The following is a 26619-nucleotide window of genomic DNA, read 5'->3' on the forward strand; positions in this document are numbered from 1 at the left end:
CACAGATCACGGAAGCAATGCAAAACGACCACGTCACATGATGACGTCATCATGTGAAGTCACGTTGAATGATGTCACGATAACGTCACAAATTTTGTCGATCTGTGACGTCATCACATAATGATTTTTTGCATCACTCGTATTGACGACATGGGACGCCGCCGACGGTCAACTTTCGTGTTTGATGAGGCAGCTAAGGCTTTTGCTTTAATAAAAAAGAAACAAGACAAACCAAAGTAAATGAAATGATAACAGCGCAACATCGTGTATGCCTCACTTCATGTTACGAATGATTGCCCGAAAACGAATGTGATTCTCAGCTCAGAGCAGCTGATTACACGCGTCTGCGAAACAAAAAAAAAAAGGCTTGCTTTACCCATCTGGTTATATCTTTATATTCATTAAAGAGATCACCAGACACGCTGTTTAAGTACTCCGAAGCTACAGCACGAAAGCGTGGTAGACGCTATATTTACCCCATCAGGAAAAAGCGGGAAATTGCGATCGGGTGCCCTGTTGAAGCGCACTCAAATGCTGCGGAAACACTTGCATTCTACGTAACTACTCGTCTACATTTTTTTGTAGTCTTTGAATTGCACGAACGCTAACCACCGAGAACATTGAAAATATCTGAAGTTGAGAATGAGTCGCTTGAATCTGTTTTCATTTCATATGGTGAACGCTTGAAGCAATGCACGCATCTCACGCAAACTTTTAATACTGATGTACAGCGATCCCTGTAGAGAGAAACAAGCCCGACCCATGAGTGACCCCAGCTGGCTCCGAAACATCTAGTCTCTATATACCCGTCTATAATGTGTATATATGTTATCGCATGTTACATTTTTTCAGACTAGGTACATAACACATAACAGATCTCTGTATTTGAACAATTTTCTAAAGTGATTGAAATATTACACCTTCACATTTGTAAATTACTCACCGTATTTTGTTCAGGTAGCTATTTAACTTGTACAGCAAGAATGGGAATATTTGTAGCTTTAGTATCTGGATTTTTCGTAGCTTTAGTATCTAAAGCATTTTTCTATATTACGCCTTTTATGTACAAACTTGTTAAATAAGGTTTATTTAGCTGGCATTGCTTTTCTTTAAAATGTTGGAATTAACACAAGCTTTGTGAATGGTAAACCTTTTGTTATGTTACCTCAGAAGCGAAAATTAGCGAACAGTATTGCGGTCGTACGGCCGCCTCTACTATTTTTCTTATTTCCCTTACGTCTTCTCAATATACTCTGTCCACAATAAAGTGCTAGTGGAGGCTAACAAATTGTCGAATAAAGCAGTGTGCATATGGCTAGAAAACCACTGTTGACCATGAGTAAAAAAACTCGTAGTGGTGAGTGAAGCGGTCAACTGTGCGTAAGTATTCCAGTTGACTGTGCGTGTGATTTACTTTTTCTCATTGCTCTTAATTCTTGCATGCATGTTGCTATTGCCCGCTTACCCATGCGAATAAGTTTCTTTTCGTTCTTACCTTGCGTGTGCTCATTTTGTGCGTTTTTATGCACGCACTAACGTTCTCGAACTCTATCGTCGTACTAGGCCATGCTGATGCCGCTTGACACATGAGTTCTTGCATTCTATTGTTGAATGCAAAAACACTAACACAATGCTTGAAGATGGGTAAACTCCATTCCACACCGCATTATTCAAGTTAAGTAGACTTCAAGTGCCCTGTGTGGAAACGCGGTGCAAAAAACTACAGCGTGTAGCAGACGCCGTTTGTTTTCTGCGCACTTCCTGAGCACGGAAAGTCCACGGGTCCGGCGCAGTAGCGGCGCGGCGTGGCAGTTCACCGCAAAAGGCTCACGCGGGAGCCGGCGCTTTGGACACTCCCCCTATTCTATGTCACTCTACGTGTGGGGAGTGTTGTCCGCAGACATGTCCGGGCGCGTGGCTCCGTGCAGGGCAGCCTAACGCACAGCTTGCACCAGACAAAAAGGCATGCTGCCGTAGCCACGGTAGCCATGCCACCGATTAATGGCGGTTCCCGGCACTCTAGCTGCACGGGGCCAACACACACGCAAGCTGGAGAACCAGGCACCAAAGGGGAGGGCGCTCTCGATTCCCACAGCTTACAATGCTGCATAAAAGAGTTGCTCATAGGCCCACAACGGCAACAGAGCGATGCTGCCAACTGAGGTGGAAGAACTTTTGACAGTGCGCCAGAGGATGTGGCTTCAAATCCAGTGGAATAACTATTGGCTTTCCGCGCCTTAGGACCATCAAGTTTTACACTGCTGTTTACAGATATTCAGTGCCGTGCGTGACTATGCATATCACAATGAATGTACTCTGCATGCGCCGGCGTGTTTTATCTGTTGACAGAGTTAAAAATAGATGCATCTTGTACATCACATTTTTCCCAGGAAAGTCGTAAAAAGTAGGAGGTGCGTCTTATGCAAAGGTGCAACTTATACACTGGAAAATACGGTATCTAAGCTGCTACCTGCAAGCCTCTTAATTAGCTCGGATGGCAGAGCCATATCTCTGGAAAGGTGTCAGTCCCGGAGTAAGATCCCAGGTCAGGACAAATTTTTCACCAACTTGGCAGCTTTCTGACAAGTCACCATGGATTTCCTTTTTGGCTTGATGCTATGAACTGGTGGATGACAAGTTCTTCCTTTCATAAATAAACACATTATTTGACTTGAATAAATGCAATACATTCAAATTAAGATATATGCTGAAGTTAGTCAGCAACGGACATAGCCGTTAAACCCATTCACCCCAAGAAGCATGAAATTTTTAAGCAGCAGTCTCCTGCCAAGTGTGCAATGGAGCAATAGCAGGGAACTAAGGCACAGCAGAGTAGTATTGCCCTCACCGGAGCTGTAGTGATAGACCTCGATTGGCCGGTTGAACATCTCGGACAGGGCCTGCATTTCAATGTGGTTGCCATGAATGTGGTCGCACCGCTTGCGCTCCAGGTACTTGTCGAAGTCCTCAGTCACGTACTGAGAGTAGTAGTCGGAATTCTTGGCCTGAAAGAAAGTGGCCGCTGTTTTTTCATAGACTGCCGAGATGCATCATCAGGATGTTGCTACCTGAACCTGTTATACATGGTTGCAAATGTTTGCACACGGTTCCCCCCCCCTCTTTCTCAAAAGTGTTACCCTCCCGAAACTGTTGGCCAATAAGTTTTTATTGTACTGTTGAACACAACGCCTCCGTTGTGTCACACTCATTATCTATACATATCTCTATACACAAATGACCATTGTATCACGTACAATACCAATAGCTAAATATTCATTCATGCCAACTCTTCACTTGCACTGCATGTTTACTAGCATGCTGTCGCCTTTAAGAAACACACCGTGACCTGCGTTATCAAACACTATTTCATCACTATATTGGGTCACCCTCTTACAATGCAATGATGCAACATTAATAAATAATAAATCAGTTTGTCATTATTTCCGTAAATTTAAGGCACCATGGGGCCACTCTTTCCATGCCACTCTGCTGGACAGGACAGAGGGGGGTGCAGAAGCAACCTCATTTCATTTACAGTTCTTTTTAGGGGCGAAGCTCCTTAAGGCGGCACCCGTTCGTCCCTCGTAGTAGTGCGTAACCAGTCGTAACACTAGTACCAGATCTTGACCTCCAATGTGGTGCCGGTGGGAGATTTTTCCTGTGCGTTGTTGAACAATAAAAAATTCGCAGCGTGCGCGTTAACTAAAAGCTGAATTCTTCTGTCTCTCATTCCCCATTAGCAGCCATTGGCATGTTCCAGTAGGAAACGTTAGTAGAAGTAGAAGTGTAAGTGTTAGCTAAAAGCCGACTTCTTCTGTCTCTCATTCCCATTACTAGCAGCCATTGTTTACCTCCAAGGTAGTGCCTGGTGAGATTTCTCCTGTGCGTGATTAAACAATAAAAATTTTGTTCAAAACGCCGTTGATTGATGAAATAAACCAACGAAAGACGCCAGATGTTTTCTAAAAGCAAAACGAAAGAACGCCAGATGTTTCTAAAGCAAAACGAAAAGACACCAGCTGCTTAACGAAAGACGCCAGATGTTTTCTAAAGCAATGGTTTTCTAAACAACGAAAATTCACAGCGTACATGTAAAATTAAAGTGAGCTGCAAGTCGTCATAACTCATCGAACCTTTAGTATAAACGCGCCCGATCTCACGTCGGTGATGATGTACTGGGCAGAATTCACGGAAGATTCACGGTTTACCGATGAACCTCCGCAGCTTCGCCCACTCATCATCATTCACTCCGTGGATATGCTGTGATTTTTTTTCAGTCAAACACAAAATTGCAAGAAAGAATGCCTGCTTTGGGGAGAGTGAATCTGGCAGAACAGCCTGCCACAAGCGCCGGACAATGGTTGCCAGGCCACACCAGTGAATTTCACGGCGAAGTGATCCACAAGAGTGGGAGTTGGGCACTCACCATGTAGTCCATGCAGAGCTTGCGCACTGCCTTGTGCATCTCCTGGTCCCCGTACACCTGGTCCGCTGCATCAGACAGAAGCCATAAACACACGAATGCATGCGCAAAAGCACTGGCAGTTCCCGCACTTTTTCCCGTCTACTACAATACCAGCATGCCTCGAGCAATGCATTCCAAAATCATCTTAAATGACAAGAGCTGTCTGCTGTCACGAGCTGGACGCAAGAAACGTCAGTGCCATTTCAAAGCCAAGTCACCTTGAATTAAGTCTCTCAACATGATGCAAGGCAGGCTACTACTAAGCTTGGGCAGCAATGTTGCTAGTAGTGTATTACCACTTAACGAGTCACTTTTTGTGGTAACTCCTATCTGTAACTTGCTACCTCTTTGAGTAAGTTGTTAAAAAACATTTCATTCTGAAGTTATATGTGCTAAAACCCTGATATGGCTATAAGGCACCCTGTAGTGGGGGAATAACTTTGACCATTTGTAATTTGCTTATGTGCACATGGGTGTTCTTGCAATTCCCGCCCATTGAAATGCAGCCGCCATGGCCAGTAATCAACTCGCAATTGTAACACACTCCTCACATACAAATGGTAATGCTACTCCACTACAATTGGTAAAATGTGTGTAGATCTGTCTAGCAACATTCTAATGGTAAAAGAATAAGATAAATGCACGTGGACAACGAAATGCATATTACAAAAAAAGAAAAACGTTAACTTCTTACGACATTTTAAGACGTGTTCATGTTATTGCATTGTGCCTCATCTTGTGTTCTTAACCGATATTATAACTCGCCTAACTTCCACCAAACAAAAGAAATATACTGCTTGTGTGACATTTCAATTATTGTTCTTACAATGGCATAACTTGTTTTCCTATAACTCTAACATTAACAGGGTTGACTTTCTGCTCCAGGTGATTTAACCCTTTGTATTCCAGCGTCCACATATATGGACAAAACATATCAGTGTAGTGGGATCAAGGTAGGCAACTGCATTGCCTTAAAAATCGATTTGAAATGTTAGCATCAATTCAGTATTTCATAAAAACATCTATATGTGTTAATTTCTGAGAACAAACAGCGGTAAGTGAGCACAGAACAATGGCATTCTTCTCAAGTTGCCTGCAAAGGTGTATGCCTACATTTTAAAAATAATTTCACTCTAAATTCGCAAGAGTTCTTAAATTATTTGGCTTTATTTGAGAAAAGGAAGGGTTTATCTTGTTTTTGTGAGAGTTTTGTTGCCCTGTGAGCGACCAAAGTTTTGTAAGTTGAGTTGTCGCTGCGGCGTCCCTGTTTGTGGACGCCACGCATACCAAGTTCGTGTAAGAAGCTGACAGCTCGTGACTGACTGTTTTTTCAAATTACTTCCTCGCCAAATCCTGCAGCTGCAACAGACATTAGAAAATAGAGATGCGTCACAGCAGCACCCACTTAATTTTCCATAATGTGTAATAAAGAGCACGAGAATCTGCGTCAAATGCCACACCAGCATACCTATTGCAAACCTTCTCTACAAATTCGGGGTAATTGACATCAACCCAATCACTGCTACACATGTCCTGGCTGTGACAACATTGTGCAACCACCTATGACCCATGCAGAGAGGCCTTGACAATGATCCAACAGTGCATCCAGTGAAACAGCAGTGCAAAAGGCACATTGTATAACTGTTTCGTCACAGTAGTCATCACCTGAAACATATTTCACAGGGTTCTTGATTTGGGCAGTGAACATGAAATGTCTTATTCTATATGACTGATGCACATTTGAACGCACTTCCTCTCAGGCTCCTGACTGCCATGGCACAGTTCAACATTTCGTCCCTGATACACTAAATACCACCAACCTCGAATCATACATTAATCTGTCTCCTATCCTGAAGTCACTATTACCAAACTTCATTGTGAACGCTGCAATATCTACTGTCATTCTGAGCAAAACTGAACATTGTGAAATGCCAGCCTTGCCTATGCCAGAATCTGGAGGGAGTTAAACGTACTGAAGTTCATTCCGGGTCAATGTTGCCTCCAGTCAGTCCAGGTCACCCTTCACTTCATCATCATCAGCCTGACTACGCCCACTGCAGGGCATGTATCTCCAATTATTCCGGTCCTGTGCTTGCTGCAGCCACATTATCCCAACAAAGTTCTTAATCTCATCGTCCCACCTAACTGCCTGCCTCCCTCTCGCACGCCTGCCTTCTCTCGGAATCCAGTTTGTTACTCATGACGAGCAGTTATCTTGCCTATGCGCTACATGCCCTGCCCATGCCCATTTCTTTCTTTTTGATTTAGACTACGATGTCCATAACACCTATTCGTTCCCGGGCCCACTCTGCTCTCTCTTCTTGTCCCTTAAGGTTACACTTACGTTGCTTTCCATGCTCACTGCGTCGTCCTCAATTTAAGTCGACCCCTTTCCGCAAGCCTCCAGTTTTCTTCCCCCCTTCAATTAGTTGTAAACTACTTGTAATCACTCCTAATAAACTTGTAATTTCGTTGAAATGGGACTCCATCTCTCTGTCCATCTGCTATCGTGCTGAAAGCCCAATAACACTGAAATGGTATGCTCTTTCTAATTCACAACATTCGTGTCAGTGCAAGGGTGGCTCTTGGAATATTACAACAGTTGCAAAAGCTCAAAACAAAAAGACTCAACTGTCACGTTGGTGTGCATACCTTTCCTGATTCAAAACCAATTATCACAGCATACATTTCTCCAGGAAAATAACTGCCAGCTATCAGCCGAGTGCTTCCTTGCCTTCCCAAAACTATCGATACACACAATACTCTGGAAAAAAATATAGAAGGCTACCAGTGCCAGAATCCGCTCGTGGGCTGGTCGGTACACTCTTAGGTGCAACACAAACCAAAATGGAGACAAGGAAGAAACACAGAAATTACATGTACTGACACAACTGCATGTATCAAAACTCGTTCAGTGCCAGTGCATGTAGTTTCCGGGTTCATTTTCTAGCGTCCGTTTTGGTTTGCAGTGCACTCGCCAGAACCAGCTGCTATGCACATGCAAGCGAGTTGCAAGCAAGAGAATGCAGCGCTAACATGCATTCTTTTGTAGTCTGCATGACGTAACAATCCAATATACAGCTAAAACTGCTTTGATGCAACTTATGGGTACGCCACCAAGTGATGCCTCTCTGGCAACACAGACAGGCATTCACAAGTTGCAATTGTAGCAGATGAAGCAGCCATTCTGTAGAAGGTGTAGCAGGCTAAATAAAACTGCTCAGTGAAAAGTAGAGTTTCCTGAGCGAACAACTCGCACAGCTTGCTGTGCCCACTAAGTACGCAACAGAGTATAGCAGGAGGTTCAGCAAACCACACTTTAGCACTTCCAAGAGGCGAGGTACTGACCCACTGCCCTGAAGAGGCAGGCACCATCTTCGCCCATGTTCTTGATCGTCAGTCCCTTCTTGCGAAGCTTTTTCTCAAAGTGGTACTCCCTCTGCAAATGCACGAACAGATGGCGACAGGTCATCTATGTGCCAGAGGCAGAACGTACAGTGTCCTTTTACAATGTTTACACAGCACCTTCAGAAAGTAGGCAAAAGCCATCGTGTTCACTCTTGCTGCGAATACAATGGCGTGACGTCAGACGTGACAACACTTAAGCACTGACACTCATAGGGTAGCACACAACAAAATGAAAACAAAGGCGAACGTGATAAGCAGGTTATTCTGCAGACAAAGATGCATGTATCATTGTATGTGTGCTGAAATAGTGGTACCATCACTGCCCTTTGGCAGTGATGGTAATACCATACCATGTAAAAACCCTTTAGCTGCACAAGTTGCTTGATGCGTATGGTAACATGTTGAGATGATTATTGTGGCTAATATACAGGTCTTGCTGATTAAAAAAGTGACGTGCTGACCCCGATGGTACGATACTTTTGTATTTACCTTACAGTAAACCCGCATTGCTAAAAGACCATATTGTGTATGAACTTCTGTAGCAGCCAAAAGGAACAAGAACCGACTAAAAAAAAAAAAAAAAAAAACGTGGACACAATGTTTGCACTGTTTCTTTAAGTCCTTGTTCTTTCTGTGAGCCACAAAAGTTAATATGGATTATCAGCATGCCCAAGCATATGGTCTTTCACAATTTCCCTCAGCCCATAAAAACTAACATTAACAAGTTCTTAACTCAAGAAAATTATTTTGGTTATCAAATCATTATGAAAGACATGAAGCAATGCTGTGTTAGGGTAACTGGGCCCTTCACTGAATGGGCTTTGTATGTTTAAAAGCACTGTAATGGGCAAAGTATGAAAAATTTAAGCACAGGGGTACATGAATGTACATTTATTAACCCATTAAGGCCCAAGCAAAAACTATTTGTTGAATGTGATTGAAATTTCGCGCACTTATCTAATTACAATAGACAAAAACATATGGCAAGTTTCATGGCGTTACATCTATTCCTTCAGAAGTTATGATACTGTACTTTAGAAAGTACGCTGGGCTCTTGCGATAGCAATGCAAGCTGGCTCGGCACACGAATAGCCAGCATGCTTGGCCCTTGCCATACTAATACAAAAGTTGTTTTGGCACATGCAACTTGTCGAAGCAGCGACGCATCATGCAAAGCGTTGCACCATACTTTTCGCAGCATCATTTCTATTTATCACAGACAGTGCACTTCAACCGTTTTTCAATCTTCTTGTGAAATGCCCATATGGATGGAGGGGACTGGCAGGCAGACTGGACACGAAATACCTCTTGATAGTTCTATTTTGTACACGGCACAGGTAGTGTCTTGCAAGTGTACAGGTGAATGACAGCATTCGACTAATAGAGGGTCTGCTAACCTCCAGTAGGTTGGCAGATCCTCTATGCATTCAGTGCAGCAATGTTGATGATCTGTGTAAATAGGTGCTTCAATCTCATTTTCCCACGAATGAAAATTCTGAAGTTATACGCAGCTTGATTGTGGAGGTGAATCTCTCCCATGCCAATATTTCTCTAGCTGCTGACGATGTTTCGTGATGGCACTACGTTTTTCTTTTGAGTTGATGATCATCTGCTTACAGAGCGTAGTGGCTCGACTGTGTCATAGTTCATCGCCATAGCAACTATGCTATTGTCTTTGCCCTTTACGAAAATAAACTCGTTTCCCGGATCAAAACAGAAGCAGTCTTCCCGATTTCTTTCGTTCCATCAGGCAGAAGGCATTCATTCGCACAGCCGTCTTCCCCCTCCTCCTCAGCCGTTTGGGAGTGACAATTACTTCACCCAGAGGCTCTCGTATATCCCTGCCGGCATATGTTGCAGTCTCCCGAGTCTCAAATGACCGTAAAAACGGCATTCTTCTGAAGATAATACCTGATTTGATCTCTGAGGCAACCTACAACGCAATGCACATGTAAGCTCTCACAAAGGCCCAGTGTACTACAAAAAGTACACCAACATTTGATTACCCCTCAGAGCAAAACTGTGCACTACAGCTGATTCTTGCGCTTCGCCGTGATTATATTGTTCCTTCTGAAGCACAACCAATCTGTTTTTTCAATATATACAGTGTGAAACCTTAAATTATCTGAAAAAATGTAGTAGTCGTCGCATGCGTTCGACGGGCGCTCGTTTTCCAAAAGTTTCACAACTCGTAGCACAGAAAAAATTGACCTGAGTCAATATGTTCGATTAGGAGTGTCTTGCTGCAACCTTTAGCATCAAAAATGCTTATCAGAAAAATTAGAATATTGGATAGTGTATTTTCTATTCAAAGAAAATGAAGTGTACTTTGTAAAGTACGCTGGGCGCTAATGGGTTAAATACATGAACACTGCTGCCCTACATCCTAATCAGAATGAACCAGACATGAAGTTCCGAATGAATGTTTAAGTGCTTTTTCCTCAGAACACCACCGAATTCCCCATCTATTTTTTACTCTGTATTGACAATTTGTGAACAGCTTTCATCAGTGCTACAACAATAGTCCATTTCAGATTCTGCCTTGTTTTTAACTGTCAATTTTTCGTGCTTTTCGGTGGCAATGGCTGTGTCAATGTATGTGAGATTAAGATAACGTGGCCGCAGGAAGCACCGAACCAAGTTGATTGCATAACATGGGAGAGGCCCTAGCCCTGCACTGGGCGTAGTCAGGCTGATGAGGCAATGTAACAGAAACAGCCCACATGAAGAATATTTCTTCGAAAAAAAGTCAAGCACGCTTTTATTAAAGTCCACGCACTGAACTGACACTTCCCACTGCAACGGGCACGACATGGAAAGGAAGCTTGTGGAGCTCAAGTTATTTGTCTTGAACTGCATCCAGATCAAGTTGAAGCTAACAGCGCAACTATCCAACATGCATAACTTTACCCGAGGTGAACGAACATCCTGAAACATATTCAGTCATAATGTGCGACTAATAACTCCTACCGCATGCACAGTTAGTATCTGTGCCATAATTTTTCTGAAAGAAACCTTGGTATGTTCTAAATTAGAGTGCACAAGTGCGATACCACTCTCACTCAAACTCTTGGAGCCATCCAGAATCGCGCAGCATGTTTCATATTATTGAATTATTCGCATCATTCCAGCACCACGTCCATGAATAGCACCCTCAACTTGGCCGACTTTTCATTGCATCGAAAATCATCTCACCTGTATCTTTTTCAAACAATCTGTCATTATAACAGCTATTTGAAGGATGCCCTGCTTCATCCACTTTGTTACACATTGCCAAGAACGCATCCTTACCGTAAGGTGGGCCTACCATCTTGCCATACATTGCAGTTATTTTTTTTGCTCCTAGGACAAGCGTTGCCTGGAACCACTTTTTCCCCCAAAATTACCAGCATAATGGATGATCAATATTTCAAGATTGCTTTGCAAAATGTCTACGGGTTACTACTTTTTTGCACACTCCTTTGTGTAGTGCCTTCGCACCCTGACAGTGTTAAAAAAATATAAACGAATAGATAAATAAATTACAAAGTAAACAAGACGGAGGTTAGTCCATTTTTAAAAATGTAGGACAAGTGATTAGCAAGTAAGGTGAAAGAGAGAGGATACAAGTCAACATATAAGTAATTACTCAGACATTTGCTAGCTTAACATTACACATGTAAGCAGGAGCGGCGCCAGGATTCTTTTTTTTACTGGGGGAGAAGGCTGCTCCTGCATGTAAGTAAAAAACATAACAGTAATAGAGTACCTAGCTCAAAGGAGCAAGGAGTTCAAACAAACAAAAAAATTCTTTAGCTTTTTGTGCCATAAACATGATTAAGATTATGAGGCATTTGCATGCTCCTGGTTAACTTGGACCACCTGGTGTACTCTAACGTGTACCTTAGTATAAATACATGGGTGCTTTCTCATTTCAACCGCATCGTAATGCGGCCACCACGAACGGGAATCAAACCCACACCCTCATGCTTGGCAGTATAGCACCTTATTCCAAGAGCAAGCAGCAGAAGTCAACTTTAGCGGCTGGTGTGCAAACAAAACAGCTGCTCAGGCCTAACTGCTTAAAATTTTGCAATGAACATTTTTTTTTTGCATAAAAATTAGTGCGAACAAAAGTTATGCTACTGGTCTTTGGGAATCGTTTAAAAATATTCGACGCACTGAAATGCAGAATTCATGTTTATCAGCGGGGTTTCTGCCATCATTACAACTAAAGTCCCCATTTGTGGACACCCATTTACAACCTTTGAGAATGAAATTTTTTGTTGCAATGCTTTTTTTCTTTCCCACTTGTGCAACCATGTGAAATGTGATTTTGCAAACTGCACCTCTTTTTCTTGCCTGCACCTTTGCTCGATAGTGAAGAGGTTATAGCAAAATGTGTTAGAACTTCCATCACGTATTACAAGAATTGCCTATTTAGTAGCATAGAAATTTACTGTTGAAACTCAGCTGCTGCTGGAACAATATCTGGAGATTTTCACTAAAGATGACTGCTAAATATCACCAAGCTTACAAATAATTTCACAAGAGAAAACAGAGGATAACAATTTTGAAAATTAGGCAAAGGAAAGCAATCTGTTGAAGTTGCTATATTTCTTCCGATTTATAAAGCATTAATTGGCTCAGGTGCAGTGTGCCAGAACGAAACGAAAACCAAAAATGAAAAAAAAAAAAAGATATTTTTGAACGGAATGAGAACATAACCGAAACGTTACCTATTATTTCGTTCCGGAGTGAAACCGAAAATTTTTTTTATTGTTTTTCGGCTCACGGGAAAAACTTGCAATCCGGAACAACCGAGATCATGCAACATGAGCACTAATGCATATCTCAGGAGACAGTATTAGCGCATACCTGACGCAGGAATTCCAAAGTAAAGATGTGTTGACATTGTGCGAAAAACGAAAACAGTGGCAACCAGAGATGTTTACATTAAGGCAAATCGACTTTTGTGTGCCTGCCACACAGGCCAGCGTGGAGAGGGCATTCTCGGTGTTGAAGTTTGCTTTATCAGAACAACGGTCTCACATATCGGAGGTACACTCGATGACTGGCTGCTTCTGAGACTATATGCTGACTTCCTTGACACAAATCATTGGGCCTGGTAAAAAAAGTTAGCAATTCACTTTTGAGAAAAAAAATACTAACTTAGAAGGGTACTGGATTGCGATACTTGGTAGGAATTTGTGGTACAGAGACTTGTGCTCCTCTTAAGAACGTGTTTTTGAAGAGGAGCACAAGTAACTACAACACAAGTCCAACGTTTTTATCGTTACTTCAACTTCAAACTTTTGCATACAGATAAAAACGGTTAAAAAACCGTTACGGAACAATTTTTTTTTCTCGTTCCGGAACAGAAACAGAACGGAAATTTTTGTGGTGAAACGAAACTAAAACCGAAACTAAGGATATTTCGATCCGACACCCTGCTCAGGTGTATATGACATTATTAATTTCAGAGTGACAGCAATTATTAGCTTGAGACTCAGTGATAGCGAGTTAAGTATTGCCATGCTTGACCGTGCAATGGTAATCTATGAGCAGACACTGCTTAGGTCTGTCTCATGCAAGTATAACACACCTTGTCTCCTTTTTTACCATTATGCAGGGCTCCCGATTGACCTTGACAACTTGATCTTACTTGAAGCACGTTTCCACCGACATCAGAGCATTGCCCCCAAAGTCAGGAATCGAACCTTGCACTTTGAAGCACAACGCCGTAGCAGTTTAGATGCCACAGCTATACTCGGTGACAACTTATCTTGACAGTGGAGCGAAGGTTGCGGAAGCGGGGCTTCTGCACATTCGTGTTGCTCCGCAAGTAACACGGCAGCTTGCGGCTCATTTCGGTTTTGCTCGCTCGCATCGTCAAGCGTTTAGAAAGTTATAGACACAAAAAAATGGGAATGGGAGAAACACTTCGATTGTTCAGTGTACATTTTAGTGTCGTATTAAGAGTATATTTTTCTTGGAGAACTAAACAGAGCATCTGCAGCCACACACTGACCCACTATGTCACGGACGCCATGTTTACTTTGGAAAACGGGCGTGCTCAAAAGGTGATGCCGTCCAAGAAATGGAAACAAAAGGAAGGCATTCTTGCAAAGTGAACGATAACTGTATTTTAAGTAGGACTTCCTGCAACCGTTTGAGTCTCATAATAAATAAAGCAGCATTTATTTCAGCAAGGCACATGAGAATATTATCAGTAAACTTAAGTACTATTTCTTGGCGCGGTAGCAGGCATACGCTTCAGTTCTGTAGCTTCCACAGTGCTGTCAAGAAAAGTTGTCACCGAGTGTGGTAGCATTAATATGAAAACAAGAATAAGGAAGCTGTCCTCAATCCTAAGGCCTTTCAGTTGGGACGTTACTAGTGTACCCTGGAGACCCAAGGGTGTTACAAGACGGGGTGGGTAAAACTGTAAGTACAAAACAACAACATTGAAACAATTAATGCTCGACATATGAAATAATGAACCTAGCTTGCAAATCCAAGCAACACAAGCAAGCTCAGCAATAGCAACCTCAAAGCATCTCTTGACTGTTGTTGTGGCACCTCTCTAATCTCAAATATTTCGAGTGCTCTTGCTGTATCAGCAAGAACAGCACTGCTGCTCAAGACGAGACAAGGAGGAGCGCATAGATACGGCACTCATTAACACGTGAATATAAATTTTAATGCGAGAGCATTAAAAAGCTCATTTCGCAGAAATTCCGGTGTCTGTGTCATTGGTTGTGAGCAAAAAATCAGCGTTGTCTGTGAGCAAAAATTCTGAGATAGATGCAAATAAAGAAGTAATAAAAAAGTTTAATGAGGATCGAACCCTGGACTTCTGCGTCGCAGGAGTTCTATCACAGGGCCGCACCATTGCTCCTAACTGTTTTGGAAGAAATTCTATACGGATGTCATGCAGTGCGAGAAGTCTCCTTAATGCATTAAACGTAGAATCGCACCAGTCGTCAAAACAACTGAATTGAGCAACAAGTAGTTGGTTTGAAGGCCCACCAATTACAAAGCACAATGGCATAATGAATCATCATCATCAACAGCAACTCACTAATAGCATGCTGTAGAAAGAAGCCTGCTGTGTGCTCGACTTGGATCAGTATCAACTTTGCACTGATCGACATGCATTCACTGCAACAATGCTGGGTGCCAGCTCGAAGATCTACGTATAGAATGCTATTAAAACAATACACAGAAATGCACATAATCTGTAACAGCGATGCAACAAACTCCACGCAAACATAAAACACTGCACCCATGATGAACAGTTCCTGCACCAGTTATTGAGGTTTTCACATGCCAAAACAACAATATGATTATGAGGCATGCCGCAGTGGAGGGCTCTGAAAATTTTGACATCCACGAAGTAGCGCATAACTTCAAAAAAGTGGCGACTAAGCACGATGTGCCGATCATCTTTTCAGCGCCGTGCAAGCTGTTGAAGCTCTGTGTGCACATCTCCAGTGAGGTTAAAGAGAAGGCAACCTGTGGAGTCAAGCACTACACGTGGAGGTTGTACGTGAGCTGCCACTGAGCTGTGGTAAATCGTATATTGGCCAAACGGGCAGGTGTGTCAACCAATGGGCCCACGAGCATGGCCCACGAGCATGAGCAGGGCGCACACCTTCCTGTGTGCTGCGCAGTGTGCGACTCTGTGCCATTGTTTTCCGAATTGAAGGTGCTGAGGCTCAGCGAGAAATCTGTTGCACGCGAGCTTTTGTAGGCGTTTCACATGAAAAAGAAAGGCACAGATTGTGTCAGCCAAATGTCAGTGTGTTTGTGGGGGAGTGAGTTTGAGCTGCTTTGCCGTAATAAGTAGCAGATCTTTGGATGGATTCGCATTTTTATGTGTGCACAGACATGGCTGTGACGTACTGAGTGTATATTTTCCTCAATTTTTTGTAGTAAATCAGTTGATAGAGAGCGCTCGTCCTGTCTTTCTGTCTCTTTTTTTTGCACTCTGCTTTTATTAAGTACCAGGTTTACTGCTGACAATAATTTCTGGCTTCTTAAGGTTTCTACCAATAACGTTAAATCATCTTCATCCTTCTGTGCAATCATTCAACCCATGTCACTAAAATCTAGCTTAATTTTATTAAAGAAATTCTTAAAAGATTTGCTAATTTTTTGTTTGTGGTTATTTAGTTGTACTAGATTCGTGTTGATATATACTGTACCTACTTCACAAGTTCTTTGCTTATTTCAGACATTTTTACTTTTTTTTATTCTGTTATTCAATTCAATTCAGTTTATTCCGACATCACAGGAGACATTACAAAAGTCACAACAGTGATGCTGTGGGGCGAAAGCAAAAAGCCATTAAGGCTTGACGAAGGCTTTCGCACCATTTGACAACATAGCAACAGCAGCATGAGATCATCAGCAACAGCAGCATGAGATCATCAGTTATTATACAGTATCAAAACATGTACTTCAAGGTCATGCCGATTTGCATTTTATTAACACGTTGAAAAACATTTACAGAACGGAGCAGTATAAATGGTTTATTGTAAGAAACTGTTTAAGGTTAGTGGCAGTAAGTAGCTCATCATCTGGCGACCATAGTTAGTACGTGTGTAAGGAATTTTCCAGTCATCGGTGGCTCGTGTGCTATAGGGGCAGGTATAGGGTGTCAAACGCGCTAAATCAGTAAGAAAAGAGTCGTGATTCTTTCGGGAAGTACGATATCGCTTCATTAAAATTGTATTGTATATCTCGGGCATTGGTTGTAAATTAAGGGTTTCGAAAATGGGTTTGGAATGTTCATCGCGAGGAACACCTGTAATTATGCGCACAGCCTTTTTCTGTAATCTATATATTCGGCCTAAGTTCTTTTCCGATGTGGTGCTCCATACTAGATAGCAATAGCTTAATGTAGATAAAAATAGCGAATTATATAGTAACAGTTTAATTTTTTGTGGCAAGAGAAAACGTAAGCGCGATAAGATACCTACAGTACGAGAAAGTTTAGTATGGACAAACTCAGCCTGATCCTTCCACAGCATGTTTTCGTGGAAAATTACTCCCAGAGTTTTCACTATCGTATGCTTACTGTTGTTTCCTACTCGATATATCAGTTGTACTGTTCACACTGCTGCTAATCCCTGTATTATTTGTACATAACCTTGACCGAGGATCTTATTGCAGCCTTGTACTCATCTGTATATTTTGTGTGTTGTAATTAACCTACCATGTAATAATAAAAACTGATTTACTGACTCTAATTTTCCTTGTTTTGTATAACTAACCATGTCAAAGCGTCATGGCAACATTTTTTTAGCAGGGGATTACCTTTACATTCAGCATTACCTGTAAGATGTTTCCCTTGTCATTGCTAGCCAGAATATTAAAAAAAAATGTTGCACCTTCCTGTTGAGGCACAATGACTGAACGTGTAAGTTTCATTCCAGCATTTGTGGCAAAATGGAAACCAGCATGTGCAAAGATGCTGCTGCACACACATGCTATGTCACATGACGATGATCTGAAAGAGTTGAATCACAGGCATTCGCATGTGATTGCTTTGGTCTCATCGTTGGAAAAATGAGCCCATGTGCATAAAGATAGTGGTTTAATCCCTCACTGAAGAAAGCATCTTATTTTGTTTTGGAGTGAGTTATCTGGCAAGATAGCAGCAATAAAGCCTGGGAGAGTTCACACTCATTTATTAAACTGATAAGTCAGGATGTCACCTGTCCACATGGAAAGGTCATAAGTAAAGTGATGTTGCAAGATATCATTAGAAGGTACCTTGTTATCTCTGAAATGATCTAGATGAATGAACGTCTAATATGCAACCACTTTCCCAAAAAGACATGGAAATCCCGCTGTTATCGCTACGTATGAACTCCATGCTCAATGTAATCAACTTTCACGGTGATAAGTGCAGATGCTGCGGTAATCTACTTCACTCCATCTCCAATCGCTGCTGATAGAGTGATTGACGTATCCTCAGATTATAAGTTTTCAAAGAGAGCTTTTGTAAAGCCCGACAGAACCGCAGTGAAAAGGAAGAAAAGCCCTTGCACGATTTTTATGACACATAAATGCACATTATTGAAATCGACTGCACTTGCTTTCATTTGTGGATCATATTAGCCAAAATATTTGTCCCATGCACCCCCATAAATGCACTTCCATAGCTGTTTAAACTTCTCGATATCCTTGTTTCAGTTCAAACTAGCCTTGTATCCGACAACAAGAAATTGCAGTGCCTGCTGCATTTTACGCTACATGAACTACAGGGCATTTGGCAATCACTGTTGAAGCAGTTTCTGTGAACATTATTTATAACAAGGTTTCCATTAAAATAAGAAAGCAACATAAGTTGCTTTTCCCGATACAAATAATCAGTCGTGGTACCAAAGTAATGGCATCATGTGTGGCCAAATAAATGGCATTCACTGAAGCCAAAGGCAACCAGTGTATCAGTGTGTACAGCTAACGGTGGTAAAGATAAGATGTCATTTCCCTATCAAGAGCGATGACTAATGCTGCAGGCAATGATGTTGCGATGAGGAAACTGAGGAAAAAGTTAAGAGCGCACCAAAATTATATGTCGGTGAGCTCGGGAGCCGCAGACGTCAACTAGATCTCGTGAACTAAGAAGTGTAGGACTTAGCGGCCTAGATCAAGGGCTTCGTTCGTCCAGCAAACATATGCCCGACACACTTGCCAACAGATCCAAAATGCCAAAGTACTTTCGCCATGACGTAAAAGCGGTTGATAAATCGACAGACAACACTCCTGTCTCGGTTTATCAACGAAGCATCTGTAAAAGCTAGTCGGACGTATGCACAACATTGATCGTGCATGTCGCAATCGGACGCTTTTCGGGCGGAGCGCCAGAATACGCGTCTCCGCCATATGAAAGCGGACGGCGTTACGTCAGTGTGTGTAAAAAAAACAAAAAAAAAAAAACACTGCAATCGCCGTCATTCATTCCGTGTCAAAGATAGATGGCGATCGTCACAAGCGCGCTGGGCCTTCCCCTGCGTCAGCACCGTTGACCTGCCCTTCACACGCTGACCTGCCCTAAGCCGCGTCTGCGAAAGCGGGTCCACGGAAAAGTTCCAACATGGCTCACGCTGACCCCTAATCGACTTGACACACGTCCTGCGATTAGGCTCGCTTGTGCGTCCAGATTAAAAAGAAAGCACCACTCGCCTCATTGTACTCCTCGTTGGTCCACAGCTCGGGCGGCTTGTCGTACTCGTCGCCCGAGTTGTATCCGCTCGGGTCGGCGTCTTCGCGGCCCGACGCCGAGTCCTCGACCGCGGGGCTATTGGCTCCCTGCGATGTGCTGGGCTTGACGACTATGCCAGCCGAGCGGTGGTGCGCCTTGCGCAGACTTCGGTGCGGCGATGCCCTGTGCCTGCGCTTGGAGTGGCTCGGCCCGCCGTCGACGGTGTCGTCGAAGCCAGTGGCGGTCGCGTGTGCGGGCCGTTTTTCGTCCCGCGAACTGGCGTTGGACGCCGCCCAGCGAGGAGGCGAGTTGCGATTCGCGAAGTTGTACTGCTCGGCGCCCGAGTGACCATGGCGGTCGCCATGAAACGAGCTCGGGTCGGAGCCGTCGCCCTCGCTTTTCGACTGCGACGACTTTTTCGTGGGCAGAATGGTCATGGCGCCTCTCTTTTCTTTGAAGTGTGGACGCTAGGAACACATTAATCCTGGGGCGTTGGCTCGCAGGAGCACGAACTGCCGACGAGCCAGGAAAATCGCACACTTTTTCCTGGGGCCTAAAGCACCCGTATGACACAGGAGCAAAGCAGCTGGAACAACTTCCCAATTTCGACCAAAGATGGCGACTGCTAATGCGCAGTGACGTCACTTTAATTTAAAGGAACAGTGTGGCCAGACCAAACACCGCTCTCTCGGCCTTTGGAACTTTCGCGCAAATCTCGGAGTACATTGGTGACATTGGCATGAAAGCGACGGAACACATTCCTACAAGTATCTCCGAGCAGCGCTTTCGACATTTCTAATGATAGTGCAAATGCCAAAAAGCGGTTCGCTTGTATCAAGTTTCATAATAAAAGTATGAAACTAGGATCGCGTCGTACACGGTTAATGATCGAGTGTTAGCGTTTTACATGGCCTCCGAACCACACTTCCACTATACTTCCACAACTTCAACAAAATAGATCTAATATGCAACTTCGACGTGGTTTTATTATTATTATTATTATTTTGCTTTCAGAATGTCATTACCGGATACATCCTTTTCCACGTGCCATCTGTCGCAGCCCTCGCTCTTTTCCTTCTTGTGCTTCCTCCCGCTGCGTGCTTAATCCACTGACCTCCATGCTTAATCCGCCTTTTTCACGACGCCCCTGCGCATGCGCTCTCCCCAAGCGGAAAAGTCGCGAAACGTCTCTACATCTCGGAGGCTTTGCTCCCGGCCCCTACCAAAACGGCAGAGGGCAGCACAAGAAAACGAAAAAGGAGGATTTCTGTCACCACTTAAGCTCTACTCAGGTTATGAAAGTTATAAAGCCCCAGGGACTTCATATGAAAGAGGTTGTTGGATGACTGGGAAACGTCCCCTGACCAGAGGGCGCCACGCAGCTCTCAGTGCACGGCCCAGTGTCGCTGACATTGGCCGCAAGGGGCACGAACAAAATGAAACGCGCGTGCGGCTGCGGCCACGGTCCGCCCACTCATGGAGGGGTGGAGACGCACGGGTGTTCGCATCTGGGCCCGGCTCAATTTTGCTTTTTCTATCATGCAGCCAGGCTGGGGCGACAGTAGGAGGAGGGGGGCGGCGCTCCCCCAGGATTTTGCCCCCCCCCCCCCCTTTTCCCCCAAGAGCAAACATGCTCAAAGCACAATGCAATATGCCCCCCCAGAGGAACTCGCTTGCCATGGGTGCCCCCCAGTAAAAAAATATCCTGGTGCTGCCCCTGCCGCTAGCTTGTGCGTTCTGGCATTTCAGTTGCATTGGACAACTTCCCATGAAACCTCTATAAAACGTTTTATAGAGGTTTATAGAGGTTTTAAACGTTTTAAAGAGGTTTTGTGTTTCATGGGCTCCTCCACAGTACCTACGAACAATGTGCAGCATTTAGTACAAAGTTCCAGTATAACGAAAAATGAAGTATTTCGAAAGTCACATTACACTTTGATGTTACTGCGAAGCATATAGTGTTGGCATGCTGTCAAACCAGCACCTTGCAGCATAAAGACAAAAAAGCCAATTTTACTATTTTAGTGAACTTGTTAACAGAGGACAAAAGAACTAGACGGACATGTCCTCTGTCTGTTAACAAGTGTGCTAAACTAGTCAAATGATTACCAACACGCCCAAGCCTACACTCCGTCAAAAAAAGCCACCATTGTGGGAGATGCTGTGAGCCATTCTGTTTTGACATATCGGTGTTGCCTTGCATTTTCTGCAGAATGCACTTTGTTATATCTTTTCTGCCTCCCCTTGAGGTGGTGGTGTGGGTTTGATTCTCATTGGATTTCTTGTTGACTCATATGCCACCCCCATATTCTGATCCTGCATTCAGCGTCGTTTAACATGATCACCCTTGTCTTGCTTATGCACCTCCAAACCACTTATTATGCTTTGTCGATTATGTTAAGTTGCCGCCACAAGCTGTCACGTGCTGCTTACTTTCATTACTTTTGTTGGCAACCACGTACAGCTTCCGCTCAACTCCAGCAAAACTCTATCGAAGAAAATTTCAGTGGCAGACGTGCCAGCACTCGATGCATGCGATTGCTCTGTATGAGAAACTTGTAACCCTTCATTGCAACGAGCCCAAATAGTTCACCCCGACAAAATTACTAAGATGATTGAGTTTGATCTTTTGCCATGAAAAGCTGCAGAACTCTGCAACCTTCTAGTGATATAAGACATCTTTGAATTCGATGACTGCCCCTTGCTTGTAAGTCATCGCATACATACCAGATATATAGCACTATCGGATGGTGACCATATATATTTTGCGTCCTAATCTGAATGGCAGGTTATAAAGTCTGTGGGAGTCCCCTGTAGTCTTGGTGAAAAGGGATGGCAGCCAGAGATTTTGCATCAACTATTGTGCCTTGAAAACTTCACAGGGTCCCACATGCAATCGCCTAAGACGAATCGCAGGGGAAAACGAAGCTCTTTTTCTTCTCATGCAATATTGATCCCCTGTCCGGAAGCTTTCTGGAGCTAATTATAATGTGATTTCTCGCTGCCTCCAGGACTGAAGGCATTGCAAGCTTTCTGCACCTCACATGGCCTCCGTGATTAACCCACCTTTGACCAAACGATAATGCCATGTGACGGCGTCATCATGTGACTTTGTGATGATGTCACAATTTTTTGGGACCTGTGAAGTCATGATGACGCCATCACATGATGACCTTTTGCATCACTTAATTGTGTTGATGCTGCAGATGCCGATGGTCAATTTTCACGCCTTACATGCAAATATGTATATCTGCTGCCACGAATTGATGATGCCCCCTATTGTCTTCATGAAGCCAAATACTTCACAAGACCTCGCTTGGATTATTAGGAGATTTCCTTTTGTTATTTATTTTCAATATACTACAGACCGCTGACGACATGGACTGCGAAAAGACTGCCTGTACCACACCTCTTGTCGTTCAGTGTTAAAGCTTTTGGACTGTACAATGCCCCAGGGACATTCGAATGCATAATGGAGTCGACCCAGTGGCTGTAAACGGTGAATCTGTCTCTGCTACCATGACGACGTCATTGTGTTTTTGCCAACCGTAGAAACACACCGTGCTTGTCTGTCTACCACTATAGCTGCCTTTCGTCGAGCTGGAGTCTAGCTAAGCCCAATAAGCGCAACTTTGACCGACACAAATCACTGCGCTTGGTCGTCCTGCAAGTGCTGCCAATATCCAACCCGACTTAGACAAGATTTGCAATATCAAGTACTTCTCTATGCCATTTTCCAATAAAGACGGTGAGAGTTTTGTTTGATTATGTTTGTACTTCCGACATTTCATATGCATTTTTTCAACAATGCTCGACCCCTTATGGGCCTTCTAAAGAAGGATGCACCCTTGTGCAGCGACCAACTGGCTGCATTCTCAGCGCTGACCAACTTGCCTACTTCACCATTTATACTGGCCCACTTCGACACATTTGCAGCCACTGAAGTTCACAAAGATCTCCACAAAGCAGGTGGCCCCCCCATCCCCTAATCACTTAAGAAGGGGGGTGGCAAGTCTGTCCCATACTTTTATTCATTCGGACCTGTCCAGTCATTGTTTAAAGAGAAGGGTTACGGCCACGCAGGTCTTTGACGATAATGGCAGCCAAAAACCCCTGATGTTGCATTCTAAGAACTGTTTACTACCCATCCTTACTGATGGAAAGCCAAGAACTAAAGACAGGCCATTGTGAGAAGCACGTCATTTTTTCATCCATTGTGAAGCATGTTTTCTATTGGACTCGACCAACACGGGGCGAGGAGGCGTTGCGATGAACCTGCGCTCCCTCTTATTGGGAACCCTGCGCACACCTATGACTAGAGCCATTCAATTGCGTAGCCTCAATTTACTGGGACCTTGCCTTGCGTTCATCTCCGGCAATAAGTGGATTACCCATACCAGCTAAAACCATACCAGGTCTTGTGTGATCCTTTTGACAATGTGCACATGACAATGCAAAACGGAAAATGTGACAGCAGTGAACAAAGCTGCCGAAGTTCAGGTTGTTGCCTCGCCTTGGTGCGACTTGAAGGCAGAGCTCATTTTTGCGCGCGACTTTCAATGGGTCTTTATGCTGTGTTCATCGGACTAAGTGGACAGCGATGGTTCGGTTCAGTGAGCATAGCGTACAGGATTGTACCACTTGATCTGGCTGACACCCAAGGTTATGCTGGTAAACTGTCGCAATGGAATGGGCAGCTCCATTCAGATTCAAAAAATGTTATTTTCCATAAGGCTGCTGAACTTAAGTTTTTCCAGGGTGCACTTTTTGCAGCCCCTTCTGTTTAGAAGGAAAGAAAAAAAAAAAGATCAGCAACTGTAGTACTTCGCAAAAGGGGTTAAATTTCAGCTAAGAAGGTAAACAGCATATTTTCATTATACTGAGGTTTAACTGTATTATGAGCGTTGCCCAAACTGTCAGTCCATTTGGTTTGTAGACATAGGTATGCATGTAACCATATGTATACGTATATATGCCATCGCAGGCTCACATATTCTGTCATGTGAGATTGTCTAAAAAATCACAGCGTCCTGCTTTTCAAGCAGATGCAAGACTGGCAACTGCAAATCGACTGCTATAATCCCATCTTTTGCTGCCATCAGTTTTCTGACAATTGGAAGCTAGGCTGAGGCATTGTGCAATCCAAGCTACCCTGGCACGTTCCCTGCTGCGTACAAGAATACAACTCTCCCAAAGTAAGGATTGTTACAATGTGAATTTTATTGGGGTGCTGCAATGTGCACCTTATACCAGAGTCTTTGTCTTACACCGTCACACATCTGCAACACGCAGCTATACTGCAATGCAAATTAAGTAGGCACAGGATGTTTGAAAGGTGAATGCCTCAAATTATTGATACGACACTGGTCAGAACCCAGTTGCATAGCCGTAAAACCTGTAAAGGGAAGTTTGGATGCAAATGCTTTTCTCGCTCATAGGCATGCACAGAGCACATGTCAATCGATGCACTTTATGTAGATTGTCTTCCTGAAGTACGGTCTGTTGATATATTTATACTTTGAAGAAAAATTGGGGAAACTCGTGGGAGTCAAATTCGATGACACATACCGAAACAGATGTGCATGAATGCATTAATGAGCTACAAATATATTCTGAGCCACGTGCGGCTTTGGCAAACTAAATATTCTTTTCTCTACCCATATTTCAGTAGAGTCAGCATAACAGGATCTACGGATGAAAAAACTTTATTGTGGTCCTTTAGGGCGCGTGTTAGCATGCAGTGGGCCGCTCCCACGTTGGTGCAGAGAGGGTGAGCCTCACCGCCGCGTTGCGGGCGCGTTGGACAGCCCATAACTATTTGAGGTTAGGGCTGCATAGAATTGCATCCCAGCATGAAGAAGTGTTGCTTTCATCACTGTGTAGTGCGGTACACAGCCAGAGCATATGATCCAAGTTTGCCAAGTCATTGCATAGTGCACATGCATAATTGCCAGAATTTCGGGGTAAATCCTGTGAAGGAGTAGGGGATTTGGTCATTCCTCCTTCTGTAGAAGCCTTAGTGATAAGGCCTGAGGTCTTTTAAGTTTACATTGTGGGAGGCGGTAGATCATACGAGCCAAGCAGAAGTGCTTAGTAAGCTCATTCTACGGGGTTGAGGGTCCCGATTGTCTGTATACCCCCAACGTCACATTGCCCAGTCGCTAAGTGGTGAGTGATTCCTCGAGCAGCATTGTGAGCCGACTCACTGAGGTTGGGCGGGGCACCCTCGGTCTGTCCCATGCGGACCGCAAACCACATGACTGTGTGTGGCTTCATCTCATTGCTTCATAGTATCCTTAGGCCCAGATCCGATATGGTTCCTTTGACAAATGCCCCATGGGCTGATCTCGAACCACTGTAGATTCTTGTTCTCTGGTCGTCCAATAAGGACATCACTATTGCAGCCTGCTCTGCGATCTCAGAGGATGTCGTCAGAATTGAGATGGAGTTTATGACAGGATCTATGATCTCGAGCAAGACTTTGATTTGGGCGAGTTGGTACATGCTTCTATGAATTTCTTTTAAAAATGAAGGATGAATGGATCTATGAATTTTCTTTTTCAAAAGATGAAGGGCAAGGTGGTCAAAGACATGCACATGTAATTAGGTGAAGAATATTTATGCATGATGGTTAAACAATTATGATGATATATCATAAATGTCTCTCCACTTTCACAAGGTTTTTTTCTCTTCTGGTGTTCCACGTCCATGATAATAGTACATGTTTTTTGTGTGTCCAAGCTAGGCTGGTGTTTTGTAGCAATGCCTTTTTTTGACAATAATGCCTTTTGTGCTTTCCATGCTTGAACAGTGGTCAGAGTGTTGGTCCGATGACAAGACTAAGCTCGACTGAAATGATAACGTAAGTGATGATAAGACTAGCATAGAATTGAGCATATGCATTAAATACACCCTAAACTTTAAACCGTATTCCTGATCCCACATTTCGCTTCAAATTCGCATGATGATGACCAGCTGTGGGCAATAATTTTCTACGCCTAATCTATTCCTCAGCACTGAAGGAGGTGCCACTGCCTGACCTTAAATACGTGCATTTTTTAGGGGTGTGCAAATACTATTCTAAAATTTTGGATAACAATTAGGTACTCAAATCGAATAGTACATATTGGAAATACCAAATATTTTTCAAATAGTTTTTGAATAATCAGCACCGACGGGAGAACCCCAAGACAAACAAAACCTTGGAACAGCTAAAGGTGATTTTTCTTCTTTTAATCCCTAAATTAATCTACATGCAGCGCAAGGTTTTACGAGACTAGCGACACTATATTGATTACCAGATGAAGGTGTTTCTTCTGGAAACTCCACTCTAGCTCACTTTTTACTATGCTGAAGCTGTATTGCATTATTGAGTTCCTGTCTTCATCTTGTAATAACTGAATGTGGGGACTACGACTGCATTCAGCTTCATGACTAACAACAGACACAATTTTTGTGTTTGTGTAAGTTGTTCTCGCAGATACAGTTTTCAACACTGATATTTACACGTTTTCGGTGCTGAGGCCCATGTTGTGATGGCAGGTTTATA

The 26619-nt window shown here is 43.4% G+C and overlaps 1 protein-coding gene across 1 annotated transcript in view; it reads right to left on the bottom strand.

The window, feature by feature from the left end:
- Positions 1-19703, bottom strand: part of LOC119372281 (OTU domain-containing protein 5-B) — a 35929-nt gene extending 16226 nt beyond the window's left edge. Inside the window, exons 1-4 of the mRNA XM_037642758.2 lie at positions 19052-19703; positions 7814-7904; positions 4427-4491; positions 2849-3005 (exon numbers count right to left, since the gene is read on the bottom strand). Coding sequence (XP_037498686.1) covers positions 2849-3005; positions 4427-4491; positions 7814-7904; positions 19052-19507 — 769 coding nt within the window. The 5' untranslated portion in view covers positions 19508-19703. The remainder of the gene's footprint in view (positions 1-2848; positions 3006-4426; positions 4492-7813; positions 7905-19051) is intronic.
- Positions 19704-26619: the final 6916 nt, after the last annotated feature.

This window comes from Rhipicephalus sanguineus, chromosome 10, assembly GCF_013339695.2.
Source record: "Rhipicephalus sanguineus isolate Rsan-2018 chromosome 10, BIME_Rsan_1.4, whole genome shotgun sequence".
In the NCBI taxonomy this organism is placed as follows: domain Eukaryota; kingdom Metazoa; phylum Arthropoda; class Arachnida; order Ixodida; family Ixodidae; genus Rhipicephalus; species Rhipicephalus sanguineus.